The sequence below is a fragment of the Carya illinoinensis genome, chromosome 5, assembly GCF_018687715.1.
Source record: "Carya illinoinensis cultivar Pawnee chromosome 5, C.illinoinensisPawnee_v1, whole genome shotgun sequence".
NCBI lineage: Eukaryota > Viridiplantae > Streptophyta > Magnoliopsida > Fagales > Juglandaceae > Carya > Carya illinoinensis.
Window position 1 is genome coordinate 42072294 of NC_056756.1, and position 18191 is coordinate 42090484.

At 39.1% G+C, this 18191-nt stretch overlaps 2 protein-coding genes across 4 annotated transcripts; one reads left to right on the forward strand and one right to left on the reverse strand.

The window, feature by feature from the left end:
* The first annotated feature begins 417 nt into the window (after positions 1-417).
* On the forward strand, positions 418-9362 carry LOC122309436. The gene is made up of 4 exons (XM_043122924.1): positions 418-697; positions 885-937; positions 6570-7823; positions 7987-9362. The coding sequence occupies exons 1-4, from the start codon at positions 442-444 to the stop codon at positions 8914-8916; spliced, it is 2493 nt and encodes an 830-aa protein (XP_042978858.1). The 5' UTR covers positions 418-441; the 3' UTR covers positions 8917-9362.
* Positions 9363-9912: 550 nt separating this feature from the next.
* LOC122309921 (pentatricopeptide repeat-containing protein At5g27270) lies at positions 9913-16847 on the reverse strand. 3 transcript variants are annotated; one of them, XM_043123709.1, is made up of 8 exons: positions 16172-16847; positions 14318-15722; positions 13832-14143; positions 12803-12907; positions 12634-12721; positions 12405-12526; positions 12052-12116; positions 9913-11507 (listed from the first exon to the last, which is right to left on the reverse strand). In XM_043123709.1, the coding sequence occupies exons 1-8, from the start codon at positions 16700-16702 to the stop codon at positions 10950-10952; spliced, it is 3186 nt and encodes a 1061-aa protein (XP_042979643.1). In that variant the 5' UTR covers positions 16703-16847; the 3' UTR covers positions 9913-10949. The 3 variants fall into 3 exon arrangements, with proteins under 3 accessions (XP_042979643.1, XP_042979645.1, XP_042979644.1); XM_043123711.1 differs by having other exon boundaries at positions 14318-15738; positions 16172-16308; XM_043123710.1 differs by having other exon boundaries at positions 11305-11467.
* Positions 16848-18191: the final 1344 nt, after the last annotated feature.

The following is an 18191-nucleotide window of genomic DNA, read 5'->3' on the forward strand; positions in this document are numbered from 1 at the left end:
TATTGCTAAAAATCTGGCCCAAATAGAATCAAAATCATCTCTAAAAAGTATAAGTTAAATATTTCCATAAAAATTAAAAACACCTTAAATTGACAATTTAAAGAAAAAACCGGTTGATTTCATCCGCGGGGGGCTAGTTTGAGGGGTGCGGGGTCTTGCTGGCCATCCCTAATAATAAATTATCTGGAATAAGTTAATTTATTTTATTTTTTTAAAATGAAAGTTTTTATGATTCTGTCTCTTGCTTAAATGAAGAGCAAAAGATCAAGCACTAAAATAGTATATATATAATAAATAATTCACAGTTACAAATATCTTTTCTTATATATAATTATATTTAGTTAGGAAATTGAGTGTAAAGTTTCCACTATAAAAATAATGTGCATGGATTGAGGGAAATCACCTGGAGGCCAACGAGCTCTTGATCAGAGAGAGAGAGAGATGGAGATTGCAGGCTTGGAGACTGAAGAACGAGTTACTAAGGGTGGGGACAAGCTAATCCACCCACATCCACTGCAATTCTTAGTGAAGATTCCTCAGAATGAGTATGCTTTTTGCGGAGAATGTGAGAGTTTTTGGGATAAAACGATTAAAGTCTACGGTTGCTTACGATGTCGTTACTATATCCATCCACGCTGTCATCCAGTCCAGAAAGTGAAAGAAGTCCAACCCTTGTGTCATCCCTGTCCTCTCATCGGTACGTACTATCGTTACACTAGGGGGTGATTATATTGTTGACGATACATGTGTTAATAAATTTTCTTAATTCGGGGTTTTTACTATAAATAATCTATAATATTCATGGTTATGACATTTTGTTGTTACGATAGCAACCTGACTAAATTACTTAGCCAATGTGTCACAAATTATTTAACATCCTACAGGATATGTGGTTCATCCCAGTCCCAGAATGCAGGGCGTGATTACGTTTACTCAGGTCTCTGTCCCATGCATCCTTTCTTCTTTTCTTTGATCTTATTTTTGTGATTGAAATTTGTATGTTTATTGTGTTGAGGGACCACCCCATGTGTGCCATCCACCCACCCCATGTGTGTCATCCACTATGTGTGCCCATGTGTTGGTGGTGTCCAATTCACATGATGATATTCCTCACTAAGTGCTTTAATTGAGTGTCTAGCTTGTGCATTCCAGCACATATGTGGAGGGAGAAGGGTTGAGCTTCTCCTATAAATAGGAGAGGTCATATGAAGGGAAATTCATCCCATTGAGAGAGAGAAGCAAGAGAAGTGTGTGTAGTGTGCCATTTGAGATAGAGTTGTTTTGAATATAGTGTTTCCGCTCAGTGGACGTAGGCAAATTGCCGAACCACTTAAATATTGTCTCTATCTATTGTGGGTGTGATTTCTGGGCGGCTTTAGGCGCAACAATTGGTATCAGAGCCAATTAGGCTCTTTTTTTTTTTTTTTTAGGGGTGGATTTTTGTGGTAGTGTGGATACGTACAGTCTAAGAAGGTTCTGTCTAGGAGATTGGAAATTTTAAGCGTGTCCATTGTGACCCTCCAATCTTTCCTGGGAACTGACTTAGTGTGGTACTATTCATTTCTACCGTAAAAGTTCATCAGAGCTTCGGTTCGTGTTACCCAGAAAATTGCAGTTGATTGGAATCAACTTTTGATCACACCACAACGTTCCTCTCGTCAAGACGGATCCGTTGCCGCAAACGGCATCGAAAACGAGTACCGGAGGAGCCCCCACGCGCCCCCAGTCGCCCTACACAGCGCGTGCATCTCACGCGCCAGACGATCAGAACCGTCCGTTTTTCAGATCTATTTTGGGCTTGATCTAAGCCATTTGGAGTCCGATTTCAACGATCAAATAGTACTTTCCGACTATTTGGATCATTCCGGACTTATCCGTACGGTTAGAATTTTGAAATTTTGTGTCTAAATTTTCTAAATTCAAATGGAAAGATCTGGAACAGATAGGGGCTCTGAAAATACCAGTAGCTCTGGACGTAGGTCCACCGTGTCAAATGCTAAGTTTGAAGTTGAGAAGTTCGATGGAACAAGCAACTTCGGCATGTGGCAGTGTGAAGTCATGGACGTTTTGATCCAACAAGAGTTGGATATTGCGTTGGAAGGAAAGCCAGACGACATGACTGATCAGGGTTGGAAGAAGCTTAATACTCAAGCTTGTAGTACAATCCGGTTATGCCTTACCAAAGAACAAAAGTATTTTGTCATGAGAGAGACAAATGCTAGGGTACTTTGGCAGAAATTGGAGGATAAGTTCATGAAGAAGAGCATTGAGAGCCGTTTGCACTTGAAGAAGAAGCTCTTCAGATTCCAATTTCGTGAAGGTATTTCAATGACTGAACATCTAAATAGTTACAACCAAATTCTTGCTGATTTGTTAAATTTAGATGTTAAAATCGAAGATGAAGATAAAGCTTTACTTTTGCTAAATTCCTTGCCTGATACATATGAGCATTTGATTACTACTCTATTGTATGGGAAGGAAAAGATTAGTTTTGAAGATGTATCTAGCTCTTTAATTAGCAATGAGTACCGGAGAAAAGATAAACATGTACAACAAGATACATTAAGTGAAGCGCTAACAGCAAGAGGGAGACCACAGTCAAGGTATCCCGGAAAGAAGAAAGGTTTTCAATCGAAAACCCGAGCCACATCACGTGATCCATCAGTTGGTAGAAATCTCGCCAGAGACGAGTGTTCCTTTTGTCACAACAAAGGACACTGGAAGAAGGATTGTCCCAAGCTGAAGGGACAACAGCAGAATCAACCCACCACAGCCAATGTCGTGGACAGAGATGATGATTCAGATTTTTCCTTGATAAGTTCATCATCCATTTGTCATTCTGATGAATGGATTATGGATTCCGGATGTACCTATCACATGTGTCCCAATCGGGACTGGTTTACTAACTTCAAAAAGATTGAAGGTGGAACAGTACTTATGGGCAATGACAGTGCCTGTAAGACTCAGGGAATAGGTAGCATTCGGCTAAAGCTGCACGATGGTAGCGTCAAGACTCTGACAGAAGTTCGGTACATTCCGGACTTGCGGAAGAATCTCATCTCACTGGGAGCTCTGGATTCAAAGGGATTCAGAATCACCATTGAAGACGGAACTCTCAAAGTATTAATGGGAGTTCAGGTGGCTATGAAGGGTTTGAGGCGAGGAAACTTGTACTTCTTGCAAGGAAGTACTGTTGCTGGAAGAGCTTCCACAGGCTGTGAGAAGCTAGATGAGACTGATGATGACACCTCCAGTCTGTGGCATATGCGTATGGGACACGCAGGAGAAAAAGCTTTGCAAACACTGGTGAAGCAAGGCTTACTCAAAGGTGCCAAGACTGGTAAACTGTCTTTCTGTGAGCACTGTGTATTGGGGAAGCAGAGGCGGATCAAGTTTGGAACCGCAGTACACAATACACAGGGAATACTTGACTATGTGCACTCCGATGTTTGGGGACCTACCCAAAATGCATCTTTGGGAGGTAAACATTGGTTTGTGACTTTTGTGGATGATTATTCTCGTCGTGTGTGGGTGTATACGATGAAGAATAAGGATGAAGTGCTGAAAATCTTCCTTGATTGGAAGAAAATGGTTGAGACTCAGACCGGCAAAAAGATCAAGCGGCTCAGATCTGATAATGGAGGTGAATACACTTCAGATCCCTTCATGGAAGTATGCCGGAGAGAGGGAATTGTCAGACACTTCACAGTACGAGGTACGCCGCAGCAGAACGGTGTGGCAGAACGAATGAATCGTACTTTATTAGAGAAAGTGCGATGTATGTTACTGAATGCTGGACTCAGTAAGAAATTTTGGGCTGAAGCTGTGACATATGCCTGCCACCTCATCAATCGACTACCCTCATCTGCCAATGACGGGAAGACACCCACTGAAATGTGGAGAGGTACACATGCTACTGATTATAACTCTTTACACGTTTTCGGATGTCCTGCTTACTATCACGCTAAAGAGAGTAAGCTTGATCCTAGAGCCAAGAAAGCAAAATTCTTGGGCTTTAGTACTGGTGTAAAAGGGTATAGACTCTGGTGCATAGAGTCTAAAAAGGTGATCATCAGTAGAGATGTTACCTTCAACGAATCTGAGATGCTTAAGTCACATAAGCATAGAGATTCCCGTGAATGCAGCCATGATAGTGAAACACCTGGTGATTCGCAAAAGGTGGAGTTTTTCACTCGAAAGGATTCAGGAGAAACAAATGGAGAGCATGGACAAGATGAGGTTGATAGTCCAGTCACAGTACCTCCAATACAACCTGAATCAATAGCAACCAACAGACCGAGAAGAGAGAAACGTGTACCGTCACGTTATGCAGACTATGTGACATATGCATTACCAGCTGAAGGGGGTGAGATCCCAACCACTTACAGAGAAGCGGTACAGTCCAGTGAACAAGTTGAATGGACAAAGGCGATGAATGAAGAGATGCATTCTCTTCACCAGAACCAGACTTGGGAGCTTGTGCCGCTTCCAAAAGGAAAGAAGGTAATTGGCTGTAAGTGGATCTTCAATCAGAAAGATGATCAAGCTGCTAAGAATGGAGTGCGATACAAAGCTAGGTTGGTAGCCAAGGGCTACGCTCAGACAGAGGGAATTGACTACAGCGAAGTATTCTCTCCTGTTGTGAAGCATTCATCCATTCGGATATTGTTAGCTTTAGTAGCACAATATGACCTTGAGTTAGCACAGCTTGATGTAAAGACAGCTTTCTTACATGGTGATCTGGAAGAGGAGATTTATCTGTCTCAACCAGAAGGATTCAAAGAAGCTGGCAAAGAAAACTGGGTATGCAGTCTGAAGAAGTCTCTCTATGGCTTGAAGCAGTCACCTCGGCAATGGTATAAGCGGTTTGACCGCTTTATGATGGATCTGAAATACACTCGTTGCCAATACGATCATTGTGTATATTTCAGAAAACTTGCAGATGGATCTTTCATTTATTTGCTTTTATATGTAGATGATATGTTAATTGCATGTAAAAGCAAGGAGGAGATAGATCGCTTAAAAACTCAGTTAAGTCGTGAGTTTGACATGAAAGATCTGGGAGAAGCTCGAAGAATATTGGGGATGGAGATCAGCAGAGATAGGGTGAAAAGTATAGTTCACCTTACTCAGAAACAGTATCTGAAGAGAATACTGCAACGCTTCAACATCGACTCAAAGACGAAGCCGGTGAATACTCCAATGGCCCCATATTTCAAGCTCAGTGCATTGCAGTCTCCTAAAACTGATGAAGAGCGGGACTACATGAGAAATGTCCCATATGCAAGTGTTGTAGGAAGCTTAATGTATGCCATGGTGTGTACACGACCTGATATCTCCCAGGCCGTTAGCTTAATTAGCCGCTATATGCATAATCCTGGAAAGACTCATTGGCATGCGGCTAAGTGGATTCTACGGTACATTTTAGGAACCGTAGATATTGGTTTGAAGTTCGAAAAGGGTGGAGATAGTCTAGTAACTGGGTATGTTGACTCAGACTATGCAGGTGATCTTGACAAACACCGATCGACAACTGGATATGTGTTCACTATGGCTGGAGGACCAGTTAGTTGGCGATCAACTTTGCAGTCAACAATTGCACTGTCATCAACTGAGGCTGAATACATGGCTGTAACAGAAGCTGTGAAAGAAGCCATTTGGTTACAGGGATTGGTAACAGACTTGGGCTTTAAGCAGCAAGAGGTTACCATTTACTGTGATAGTCAGAGTGCAATTCATCTGGCCAAAAATCAAGTATATCACTCTCGAACAAAGCATATAGATGTCCGTTTCCACTTCGTACGTGAGATATTGGAAGAAGGGGACATTCTACTTCAGAAGATTGGCACTGAAGATAATCCAGCAGATATGTTGACAAAGGTCGTCACCGGGATCAAGTTCCAACACTGTTTGGACTTGATTAATATCTCATACTGCTGAGCACCCACGGGTGCATTGGCGCCTTAGGGCGCATTTGGTAGCGGAGATCTCTCATGGCAAGCGAACATTTCGATAAAGGGATGAAATCATTGGAAGGATACAAAATGCAGTATCCTAATGTGGCACACTTGGGTGGAGGGGGTGATTGTTGAGGGACCACCCCATGTGTGCCATCCACCCACCCCATGTGTGCCATCCACTATGTGTGCCCATGTGTTGGTGGTGTCCAATTCACATGATGATATTCCTCACTAAGTGCTTTAATTGAGTGTCTAGCTTGTGCATTCCAGCACATATGTGGAGGGGAGAAGGGTTGAGCTTCTCCTATAAATAGGAGAGGTCATATGAAGGGAAATTCATCCCATTGAGAGAGAGAAGCAAGAGAAAGTGTGTGTAGTGTGCCATTTGAGATAGAGTTGTTTTGAATATAGTGTTTCCGCTCAGTGGACGTAGGCAAATTGCCGAACCACTTAAATATTGTCTCTATCTATTGTGGGTGTGATTTCTGGGCGGCTTTAGGCGCAACATATTGAACAACACATGATGATTGCAATACATTAATCCCTTAAGTTCCATATATATATATATATATATATATAAATGGTGTCTGTGACTGTATATTTTGCCAGGATACAATGGTTTGCTGTAATGTTTGTGGCCGGCAAGCTAAGAGGGGTACTAGGGTCATCTTTCACTGTAACAAGTGTGATTTCAACCTTGATCCTGAATGCATTGATGTGAGCCCGGCTACACCTAGCAATATTAAAACGGTGCCGGATAAGGAACTTCAAAGTTCTACAAAATATTTTAGCCACGAGCATCCTTTGATACTCTACCTTAACATGCCTAGAGATCGAGTTTATTGTCGTGTATGTAGAAAGTACTGCGCCGATAATGCCTACGGTTGCTTACCATGCGCCTTCTTTCTCGATCCATCATGTGCTGAGCTAAAATTGCCACGAGAAATCCAACATTTCTACCATTCCTGTCTTCTCACCTTGTACACTGAACCAAAAGTCGTTCAACAAATTGCTTGGCAGACATCCAACTTTTCTCCATCATGCAGAGCTTGTCATCAAACGTTTCCATATGAAGCCTTCTACTATGGTTGTCTTCGGTGCCTTTTCGTGATGGATATTGATTGCACTCTATTGCCGGCCAGCTTGGCAACTGGATCAAGTAGTCAAAGAAAGCATCACCCTATTTTCCATGGACATCCATTGTCACTTTATGAGGAAAAGAACGAAGGCCAAGTTAATTGCTTTGTATGTGGGAAAGGCTGCAATAGTAGTAGTGCAATCTATTCTTGTGGTAGATCTACCTGCCGTGATATTTACATAGACGAATCATGCATTAAGTTGCCGCTAAAGATCTACCATCCCCTTCATTTGTCTCACCCTCTCTTCCTTCTCGAGCAAAAAGGTCCTCGTGGCAAATGCAATGCCTGTCGCAAGGATACCCTTTCTTTCGCCTACATTTGTCAGCATGACAATTGTAGTTTTTTCTTGGACATTATTTGTGGTGGAGTGAGAGTGCCTGCCATAAACTACGAGGCCCACAGTCACCTTCTACATTTTAGGGAGAGAACGGATGATCGAGTACTCAAGTGCAATGCTTGCGATAAAAGTTGCGAATCATCTATCTTCAGTTGTCTCCACTGTCATTGGAATCTCCATTATACTTGTGGTCCATTGCCAAATCGCATTACCCATAAATGTCACGAAGATCCACTCGTTCTTACAACTGCTCTTGCTGAACATGAAGATGAGATGGACGATGAATTTTATTGTGATGTTTGTGAGAAACAGAGAGACCAACTATTGCCGAGTTATCAATGTACAGACTGCAATTTTGTTGCTGAAATTGGGTGCGTCAAATCTGAGGTAAGTTAGATATAAATTCCAGTTTTTCAAAATTTGAAAGTGAAAGCTTTGATCTTCTAATTAAAAACCTTTCATTTGATTCAAGAACCCAATTAAGGACAACAGATATATATATATATATATGTATGTATTTATATATTGCTTTACGTTTATTGGCTATTAGGTAATGTCACTGCTAAAGGGAGATCATGGAGATCATGTAGAGTTAAAGGATCCTTTTGGGCAGCTTGGAAAGTTGATTATGGTGCCCAAAAATACAATAAAATATAAGATGTTGCAAAACGAAGAAGAACAAAGTGAGCCGACTTTAAGGTTGTCTAAAATTTTAAAATCCTTGAATGAAGATGAGAGTAAGGAATTGAGAAGGGTTCTAGAGCCTAGAGAGATTAGACAAACAGTTAATGCTGAAGAGATATTCTCTGATGACCCTGAGGAAGATAATATTCTACGGTTTTCTGACAAGGGTTACACACAATTTATAAAGTTTCTTGATCGGGGCACAGAGATTTCTGTAGAATTAAGGGACGGAGGAACTGAGGTTCGTTTTAGGAGTTTGGATGCAAAATCTCACAATGACTACTTTGCTCTTGAAGAAGAGGTTGTTAATGTTGGAGAACACCACAAAGCTGCTTGGACTTTTGCTCCTATCCTGAGGATCTTGCTTTCCAAACACGGTGATATTAGCTCTGCATCCACACTAAGTCCAAATGTAAAACTATTTTTTCTTAACATGTTATGTGGTTGCATATACAGCATGAGAAACACCAAGGTTGTAGATATCACCAAAGATTTGCTTCTCGTCTGGTGGACAAGCTTGAGAACTTGCCAAGATGCAGGATTTGAAATAAAACCTCTCGTTGATCATCTGAAGAGAGTTGCACATGCCTTCTTTGGTCTTTATATTGGAAAACAAGCAGACAAAGTTGAGAGAGATATTGCAAAGCTTTCCCAAGTTCTTGAGGAACTAAAACGGAATCATGATTGTATAGCCTCTTCTACAAAACCAGACTCAGTTAAGGAATGCTTGAGGGAGGCTTCGGTCTTGAAGAAAGGTAAAGCTATTACTGAACGATTATGGGATCAGTTGATATAGGCCGGTTTGAAAATTATTATGTAATCTATTGGCATTAATTCTTGCGTGTTTGTTTGTTTGTTTTTTTCTTTTTTATTTTTACTTCACTGCATCCATCGTGAATATGTGTAACACCCGTTCCCTAGGGTTATGAATAAAGCCATTTTTAGAAATATCATAAACTGGATTTCGACGTTGCCTTGGGAGAAAAACACAGACAATCTTGCCTCAAAAGCAAGCAAAGGAAGCCATCTCAGAAGCAATCTTGCCTTGGGAGAAAAATGATTGTGTACAATAATTAAGCTAAAATCATGGGTCCGATGTTGAAGTTCTGAAATTCTTTGATTATGCTTTTTTATTTTTAAATAATGAAAAACGTCTTCAAAGTAATATGCAAATGCCATTATATATGGTTTGGCGGTGAACTGTAGGGTTGCAATATGTTGGCCTTCATTCCTTTTATGTTCTTCTTTGAGCGTGAACTCTTTCCATGTTACAAAGACTCTAGTTATGCAAGGTCCTTAGCTGCAGGTCATGATTTTGGGCTGAAATGAATTTCTAGAGGGAGAGAGAGAGCAACGAAGGGTGGAAAAAAGCGACGAAGGGAAATATCTGAAAAAAAAATTACCTGTGTGCAAATTTAGACTATCTGAAGTTGCATTCTCTACGTGGCAGCTTTTGATTTGTTGGTGTAAAATGCAATTACACACCCGACCGGACCGGCCTGAAATTATCTAACGTTATAACCTAAGAAAGTTTTAAAAAATGTGTTTTTTTTTAATAAAAATGCTTAGTAATTATAAAAATTAAAAGAATATATACTTTAAAATTATCTTTAGGTAACTTTTTGAAACGTAGCAAATTTTTTATTTTTATTTTTTGGGATAAAAAAGAGTAATTAAAATGGGATGAAAACCTGTATCAATTTCATCTGCTTCTTCCGCTCCAATACTTCATCACACAGTTAGCTTATGAACTCCGTCTACGCTATTAGTTCACTTCCTCGCACAGATAGAATTAACTATAACTTAGCTCCTTAATTGTTGAAAAATCACATCAAAGTTCCAATTAAAGAACGTCTTGTAGAATGTATTAAATTGATACATTTTGGAAGATTTGTGGGAAAAGAGAAGAATGTGCAGACGATGATATATCTCAATAAATCAAGCTTTCCATTCAACTACTGTATCAATCGGCTCTTGGCTCATGCAACTGCTCTCGACGTCAAAAATAATAATTAACGCAGCTTTGCAAAATCAGTGTTGGCGGCAACATCTAGAATGGAGTCAGATTGCAAACTGTGGAGAGTGGAACGCGACTCCCACATGCCGGTGGGATCAGGTCATGGTGGAGACTTTAGGTGGAAGGGCTGGCGCTGGCAGGCAGTCGGATGATAAGGCCGTGGGAAAGAGGGCTGGCACTGGCACTGACTTGCAAAATCCTGCAAAACAAGAGGAAAAACAAAAGAAAAAGGGAAGAAACCAAAGCTTCGCTCTCCTCCGGGACAGCAGGGGCGCTTTCAGAGGAGAAATCTGTATGTCATATCAATCCACCATCACAAAACTGCCAGTAGGAATCATACCACATTTTAATTAACCTATCACAATATGGACACTTAAGTAACGCAGATCATCTAACGTCAACGGTCAAACTCGAATTCATTTGATGTTATCAACACAAGAAATCCCGGTGTGACGATGGCCCCCAAGCAAGATCGCCATGTTTCCCCAGTCATCAATCATCACATTCCATCGTCGAAGGGTGTCTTCAAGCCACTACTTTTTAAGGGTACGAACAACAGACAAGCTCAGTGCCACTTGATCAAAGCAGGATTAGCAATGCAACAGTTGTAAAGCATGCAACCACATTACATTTGCTGCACAGACCCTTAGGTCAAAGTTGGCATCCTCTCAAATGAGTCTTGATAGACGAGGACCTCTTTGCTTTTCCATCACGGCAAGGACTATTAGCAATAAACTACCTGAACCAATGGCACCATTCACGGCATTTCTTTGTAACAAGCCGCATTCCATTACCAAATAGTTAGTATTGTGTTAGGAGGTTTTCAGTTTTAATCCAACTTCAAGGTCATTAAGGATCGGGATTCCTAAACTGTTCATGGAATTTAATACACCTTCAGCTTTGAGATCTCTTCCTGAAGACTTGTAAAAGAGCACAGCTGCACTCATAATAAACCTGTCAGCTTCCACAGACCCAAATATGCGTTCAAAAAACTTGATGCCTTCTTCCACATATCCATAGTCCATGTAACCTCTGAGCATGGTCTGATTGCATGCAAGGTCAGGATATAAACCAGCTGTGAGAAGCTTTTTGTAAACCCTTTCAGCTTCCACGATCAGGCCTGCTTTTGCAAGAGCAGAGAGCAAGAGGTTAAAATGTGCACAAGAAGGGGGAATGCCTCTTTTCTGCATAGAATCAATAGTTTCCTCGGCTTCTGTGTATTTCAAACCCTTAGTGTAACCCCGAACAAGGGAAAGGTAGGTAAAGGAGTCGGGTGAGCAACCATCTCTCTGCATGGCTTGAAAAAGTTCAACTACTTCAAGATAAAGTCCTGCAGTAGCATAAACATTGCTCATAATATTGTAGCTTACCTGCATTTTCCGGTAAAAGAAAAGAATCAAACACTTTATTGTGCACGTCTAATCTTCTCACAAATATAATGTGATGGCAACGATTTACAATCTACAACATATTATGAACTGTAGTGTCCCACTAATCAATTAAATTGGGCAGTGCAAAACAGGAAAAGGGCATGGAATCATATGCAGACATCATTTTATAGTGTCTAACAACTCATTAAAAAAAAAGATTTGTGTCTAACAGCATTGTATCCAACCAAAAATCATAAATGACAGCACAGGGTGTACAGTCATAGATAAATAAACTTGAATGTTGCCATCTTTTAAATTTAAAACAAAAATCATGTTTTCAAACAATATCAAGAAGCTTTTTTGAAAGAAGTAAATTGACTTCATGGAATTAAGGAACATTATGACATCGCTCACCCTCGAAAACTATCTCCCACTAATATGCCTCTTTTTTTATCCCTCTATCTACCATCAATGATTCAATGCTATTATTTCCTTCCATCATAATCTTGTAAGTCTGGACAATATATAAAAAATGTGGGCATACCATCCCAGGTTTTATCCCTTCTTCCTGCATTTTGTTGAATAACTGGGAAGCTTCATGCCTCTTACCTACAAAATAGAATAAAGTTGTGAGGTTTGGTAGACTATAACCTCATACCACCACATATAGATCAGAAAGAGGATAGGGAGAAAAGGAGAGGGGGAAATAAATCTGCCTATATGATTGGAAATAAATCTGTCTTGTCTAAATTTCCTACCAAATAAACCGGAATCGCATTGCTTATTGATGTTCTTCCTTACCAAGAATGAAGCCAATATAACTATTGCAATTCAAGAGAAATGAAGTTTTATTTTTATGCATTTCACTAATGACTGAGATGTTAAGTAAAACCATACCAGCCTTCCCATAATAGCTGATCAAATTCATGTATGCCTTCTCATCCAGAGTCAAACCCATGCTCTGAGCGGCATTGAACATCTCTACAGCCTTGTCCAACTTCCGACCCCGGCCATACACACTGTCAGCACAAGTAACCAGCATGAAGAACACATTGTCACCAGGATGTGAACATGATTCTTTGAGTAACTCGACTTCAAATCGAACAAAATAACATTAAACGCTTACCTGATCATGGTGTTGTATGTCTGAATTGATGGAGAAATTCCCAAGGAGAGCATGCGATCATAGATGCTGGAAGCAAAATGTAACTTACCTGCAAGAGGAAGTTTATGGGTTATTGTATGCATTAAGCATATACTAGCCTCAATAAATGGCTGAAATGCTTTACATCAACCTGCTACGAGCATGGCCTTGATAAAAGTATTGTACGCCACAGTATCAAGCTCTAAGCTGCCTTCAAAACTCTTATGGATGATATTTTCTGCCTCTTGGTGTTTGCCTGTGGATGAGTTACTGTTATTACCAATTGAAATTAGCACAAGAATAACTGCAGTGAGCCAAACATTTCATGCAACTACCTCATGGGTCTTAATTGTTTATTTTCAGTGTATGCCTTTGACCATAATGGTTGGAATATTTTTCATCCTTTATCTACCATTCTTTGAGCCTTTGACCTTGGGGACACTAAGGTACCTTACCGCCAAATGACAAAGGTTATGATGGTGGGGATTTAATTCCAAAAAAAAAAAAAATGGGCAGTTTGAGAAAAAGAGAATATGTCATGAAATCATATCCAAATGGGCATTCAGATGCATAACGTGATATAAGCTAATCTTTGAGGATTTTGATGCATAACATGATAAATTTCTGTAGACAACTAAAATTTTGAGGAATTTCTTTTACTGGAAAAATAGCTCTTCAACTCAACAAGGTGTAATTTCTAAGAGCCTGATATAAGCGAAGCTCTGCTTGAAGTATATTGCTTGTATACCTACATGTGCAAGCACAGGTTTTGTAGAAGCAGGTATTTACAACTTGCACCTTATAGGTTATGCTTTTGAGTAATGCTACATACAAGCCTCAAATAGACAAGTCCCATACAAGCCCTTCGTAAAAAATTAAAAAATAATAGTTATTTTTAGCTTTTTTAGGTGGGGTCTACTTTTTTACAATGGCTTGTATGGGACTTGTCTATTTAGGGCTTGACAAATCATTTCTCTTTATTAATATAAATTTAAAAAATTAAAAATTAAAAACCTATTTATGACTTTGAACTCAAATAACACGCACAGTAGTTTTGAACCACATCATTCATAAAACATACAAGTGCTTTGCACATTGCTTGACGCTATTACTATCTGATTACCACTGTAAATTGAGAAATGGAAACCTTTTGTTAGTTTGCTAAGTTTTCAGCTCATACCACTCCTCGTCAAAGCGTTCACAACAATGCTTATGGCAACAGCATCCAGATCATGCCCTTTCTCAGCTACTTGTTTGTAAAGCGAGTACACCTCCTCTGGTTTGCCACATTTGGCATATGCATCAATCATTGACCTATATATTATTTTCTCATAAGTAGGGGAATCTAGAACAGCTGCAAAGACTTCCTGGGCTTTTTTCAACTTGTGTTGCTTTGCATATAAACTAATCAAAGAAGCAATTGTGGCAGCCTCCAGTCTACAGCCTAGCTTGATCAATTGACCTGTAAGAGTTTCTGCTTTCAGAGCATCACCTGTGTAGAAATCAATCTCAACCTTGGTTCATTTCAGCAGGTATAGATTAAAAGTCAATAAGCTTTTACTCCTAGAGACTTGCACAAAACAATTATAATTTTTTTTTTTTTTTTGATAGATACAAAACAATTATAATTTTATCATTAAAAGAAACATTAATCAACCTTACTTGCCTTCTCTAATGAAATTGTTAATAAGCTGGTTCACAATTGACAAGCCACCAGCAGTTGCAAGCAACAACTTCAGTATTTCTTCTGTTTTCTTGGAATTGACATCTGCCACGTACAAATTCAGCATCAGCACAAGGGCCATGGTGTCAAGATGGTCAAAGGCCAAATCTTTTTCATCAAGTTGCTCATCTACCCTGTTGTCAAACACAGTCCTAAAACATGTTTGGAAAAACTGATTATCCTTGAACGATTTCTCAGTACCCAACATCTCTAACAGCTGTTCAGCCTCTCTTAGCATTCCCTCTTTGCAATATACTCTCATAACTGTCTTGTAAAGTTCTTCATCAAAATCTACTTTATCTTTCCTTATCTGAGCAACAAAATGCTTGGCCTTTTCCATCATGCCTAGTCTCACGTACAACTTGAGCATATCATTACAAGAGCCAGTATCAGGAAGTCCAGTCTTGGATAGAGCCTCAAATGTGACTTCAGCAGAGTTCAAATCTTCCTTCATAGAATAACATTGCAACAAGACAATATATGCAAACCTTGAGAACCAAATGTTTTTTGACTTCATTAGCTCAATAACTTTCAGGGCTTTCTCAACATGTCCTGAATTGAGATGGACTTGTGCCATCGTTAAATATGTTTTCTCATCACTTAGTAAGCCCAGCCGCTCAGTCTCTTCAAAAGTCTTTTGAGCATCTTCATAAAGACCAAGTTTTCCATATATTCTTATGAGCAAACCATAGATTACTTCATCAGCTACAATTTTTCTTCTTTCCATTTCCAAAAAAAGAGAAAGTGCTTTAGAATAATCCTGATTTTTGTAATACAAAGTCAGAAGTGAAGCACAAGTGTAGTTACTTGGAACTATTCTCTGAGATCTCATATCCTCATACAATCTCAGTGCTTTATCACGGCTACCACTTTTGGTACTCAAGCTAATAAGTAGGCTATAAGTAACCTCCTCCGGGACAAATCCAACATCCTTCATCTCAGTAAAAGTCCTAAAAGCCTCCTCATGAAAACCTTGTTTAACAAGTGAGCTTATGACAACTGTATAAGTAAAACTATTGGGCGCAACCCTTTTATCCACCATTTGCCTCCAAATTTCTACGACCTTTCCATGTAGTGATTTCTTCTGCAAGGAGGACATCATAAAATTGAAAACAGAAACGGAGAGTGTAATTCCCCTTTCTTGTACAGCAGAAAAAAATGACAACATAGCCTTATGACGTCCCCATCTGGCATACGTACAGAGCATGGTACCACAAGCAACTTCATCCGGCTCACATCCTGCTTCAAGCATCTCCAAGAAGGTCTCTTCAGCCAGCTTGATCTTTCCAACTTGCCCATATATGCGCAGGACAATTGTGTAGACAATTACACTGGGGCGATAGCTTAACTGTTCGAGCGGAAATCTATCATTACACTAAATTAATCTCCACGCTTTCGGAAGAAAAAAAATAATGAAACTTCGACTGTCAGATATTCATGATGACAGCAAAGCACTCATTAAGAATATAAACACCATTGCTTTGGAACAAATACAAACTCGATTGATGAAATTATTAACACCAATAAAACTCGTATATAAGTTCAACAAACGATATTAACACCAACACAGAATATGAGGACCAAAACGAAATAAATCAATAACAATTTTCCAGTACAACATACGAAAGACCCACTAACAAGAAACCCATAATAAACCCACCCATCTAGACTTTCTCCAAGAAAAAAATCGTAAATTAATTAAAAAAAAAAAAACAGATATTTACAATTTCCAAAAACCTAAATGAAATTCACCAAAATTAAAACTTCCGAAAAGACGCCAAGCAACCAATTACCAACCTGAAGTTTCATCCAAGCAAAAAAGTCTCTGGCCTGCCTCCACCCCTTCTGTTCCTTCAACACTGCACACATTTCCCTGTAACTCAGCTTCCCCACGAACGAGGCCATGACCTGCCTCATATCGTACCCACCCTCACCCCTCTCCGCCAGTGTCCTCACGTGCCTTATCGCCGCCACCACGTGACTTCCGTAGAGGCGGCCGTTCCTGTCGTCCTGGAGGTATCGCACCATCTGCTCCGGGCTTCGCTTGATCCATTTGGGCGTCTGGACTCGGGGGCCCTGATTCTTGCGCAACTGGCTGAGGTACTTGGCCTTGGCCTTGATGATGCGGCGGGCGTTGTCGTCTGACAGTGGATTCTTGGGATTCTTGGACCTGGGTTTGGGCTTGCTGGGGTCGTTGCCATCGCTGAGGGACCAAGGGTCCGGGGTGACAGAAGAGTGGATGGTGATTTTGGGTTTTGTTGAGGGTGGTTGTGGAGAAGGAAGGAGTGGGCTGATAGAGAGGAGGAAGGAGGACTTCAGAGAGTCCATTTCTTCTTCGTTGGTGCCGAGTCTGATCGTACTTTTGCTCCGCGGGAAAGAAATTTGTCTTGCTTCGAAAGGGTTTAGCGGAGACACTGACGAACAAAGAAGTTACACTGCTCGGTTTTAAGCGAGCGGCGACTACCATTGGCCCGTAGATGGAGTGGATAATAAATATAAATATAAATATATATATATATATATATATTAATATATTGCCATATGATTTTTTACAAACGTTATATTTGATCACTTTGATCTTGAATTTTATTTATTTATTTATTAATACTCTCCATAATTTTTAATTTGAACCACTGTAGCATGATTCGATTGAAAAAATAAAAATAAAAATAAAAACATTATTACTATTCTTTCTGGGCAATTTCCTCTTGAAATATCTTTATTTTTCTTTTAAGAGCAAGATCATTCATATTTTATCTTTTACTCATACACCCAATAAGAGTAAAGAAAAAAAATATAAGTGTTGAGATTGTAGGATTGTACAAAAAAAAAAATAAAAACAAAAATATTGTACTCCATTTTTTGTTGTTTGGATAGTAATATGAGATTATTTTAGATAAAAGTTGATAATTAAATAAAATATTATAATATTATTTTTTAATATTATTATTATTTTAAAATTTAAAAACGTTAAATTGAGATTTTAAAAAGTTAAATTTTTTATTATATTTTAGGTGTGAAGTTGAAAAAGTTATAATGATGAGATGAATGAGATAAAATGAATTGAAAGTATTTTTCAATCCGAACAGCCTCTTTGTACTAATGTACTCCTATTTTAATTTGATATAAAATTATTTTGAATAAAAAAAGTTATAGTAAGAAGAAAAATAATACAATTACAACTATTTTCACAATAGGTTTTATAACTTTTTACACAACCTTATTTTAAATGAAGGGTATTTTTATAAAATAAATTATAAAAAAATATCGTTATATAAAAATACTTTCAATTTAAAACATAGTCATATAAAAAAATTGAATAAAATTATATGTGTAATTTTATCATTACTCTGTCAAAAATAAAATCTCTATCAAAAGGCCGATTGAAGTTAAAGTTTTCAATTTCCCTAGAATGGGTGAAATGCAAGTTGGGTTTATACCCATTTTGTAATTGAGATGGTCAGATGAATCCCACCTCTAACGTTAACGTGCCAAAAGATGGGGGCAGTTTTTCTTGTGGACATGATTGAAATCTAACCCTCATGTCAAACTTTGCATTATGGTGAGGGTTGTCCTTTGGTTGAAGTACAAACTTTTGGTACCATAAACCCTCTTTTTCCTTTAAGGTTTCCTGTTGCTGGGGGAAGCTTCCTCATCTACATTCTATCTTCCTTGCTTTTGTAAATCTGGGTTTGTCAAAGACATCAAGCACCCAATACAGATGTGCCTCATGTCTCCGGCCTTGGCATAGCAAAAACTGGCATCCTTTTGGTACCATACACTTTCGGACAAAACATAGGAAATAACTACACTGTTT

What these genes read in the sequence shown, in the direction of transcription:
- LOC122309921 (XM_043123709.1), bottom strand. Translation starts at nt 16,702, where the DNA reads ATGGACTCTCTGAAGTCCTCCTTCCTCCTCTCTATCAGCCCACTCCTT. An exon ending in ACATACAACACCATGATCAG is followed by an intron (nt 12,527 to 12,633) that starts GTAAGCGTTTAA and finishes TTGTGCTGACAG; the next exon opens with TGTGTATGGCCGGGGTCGGA. An exon ending in AAGGGATAAAACCTGGGATG is followed by an intron (nt 11,508 to 12,051) that starts GTATGCCCACAT and finishes CGGAAAATGCAG; the next exon opens with GTAAGCTACAATATTATGAG.
- LOC122309436 (XM_043122924.1), top strand. Translation starts at nt 442, where the DNA reads ATGGAGATTGCAGGCTTGGAGACTGAAGAACGAGTTACTAAGGGTGGG. An exon ending in TCATCCCTGTCCTCTCATCG is followed by an intron (nt 698 to 884) that starts GTACGTACTATC and finishes AACATCCTACAG; the next exon opens with GATATGTGGTTCATCCCAGT. An exon ending in GCGTGATTACGTTTACTCAG is followed by an intron (nt 938 to 6,569) that starts GTCTCTGTCCCA and finishes ATATTTTGCCAG; the next exon opens with GATACAATGGTTTGCTGTAA.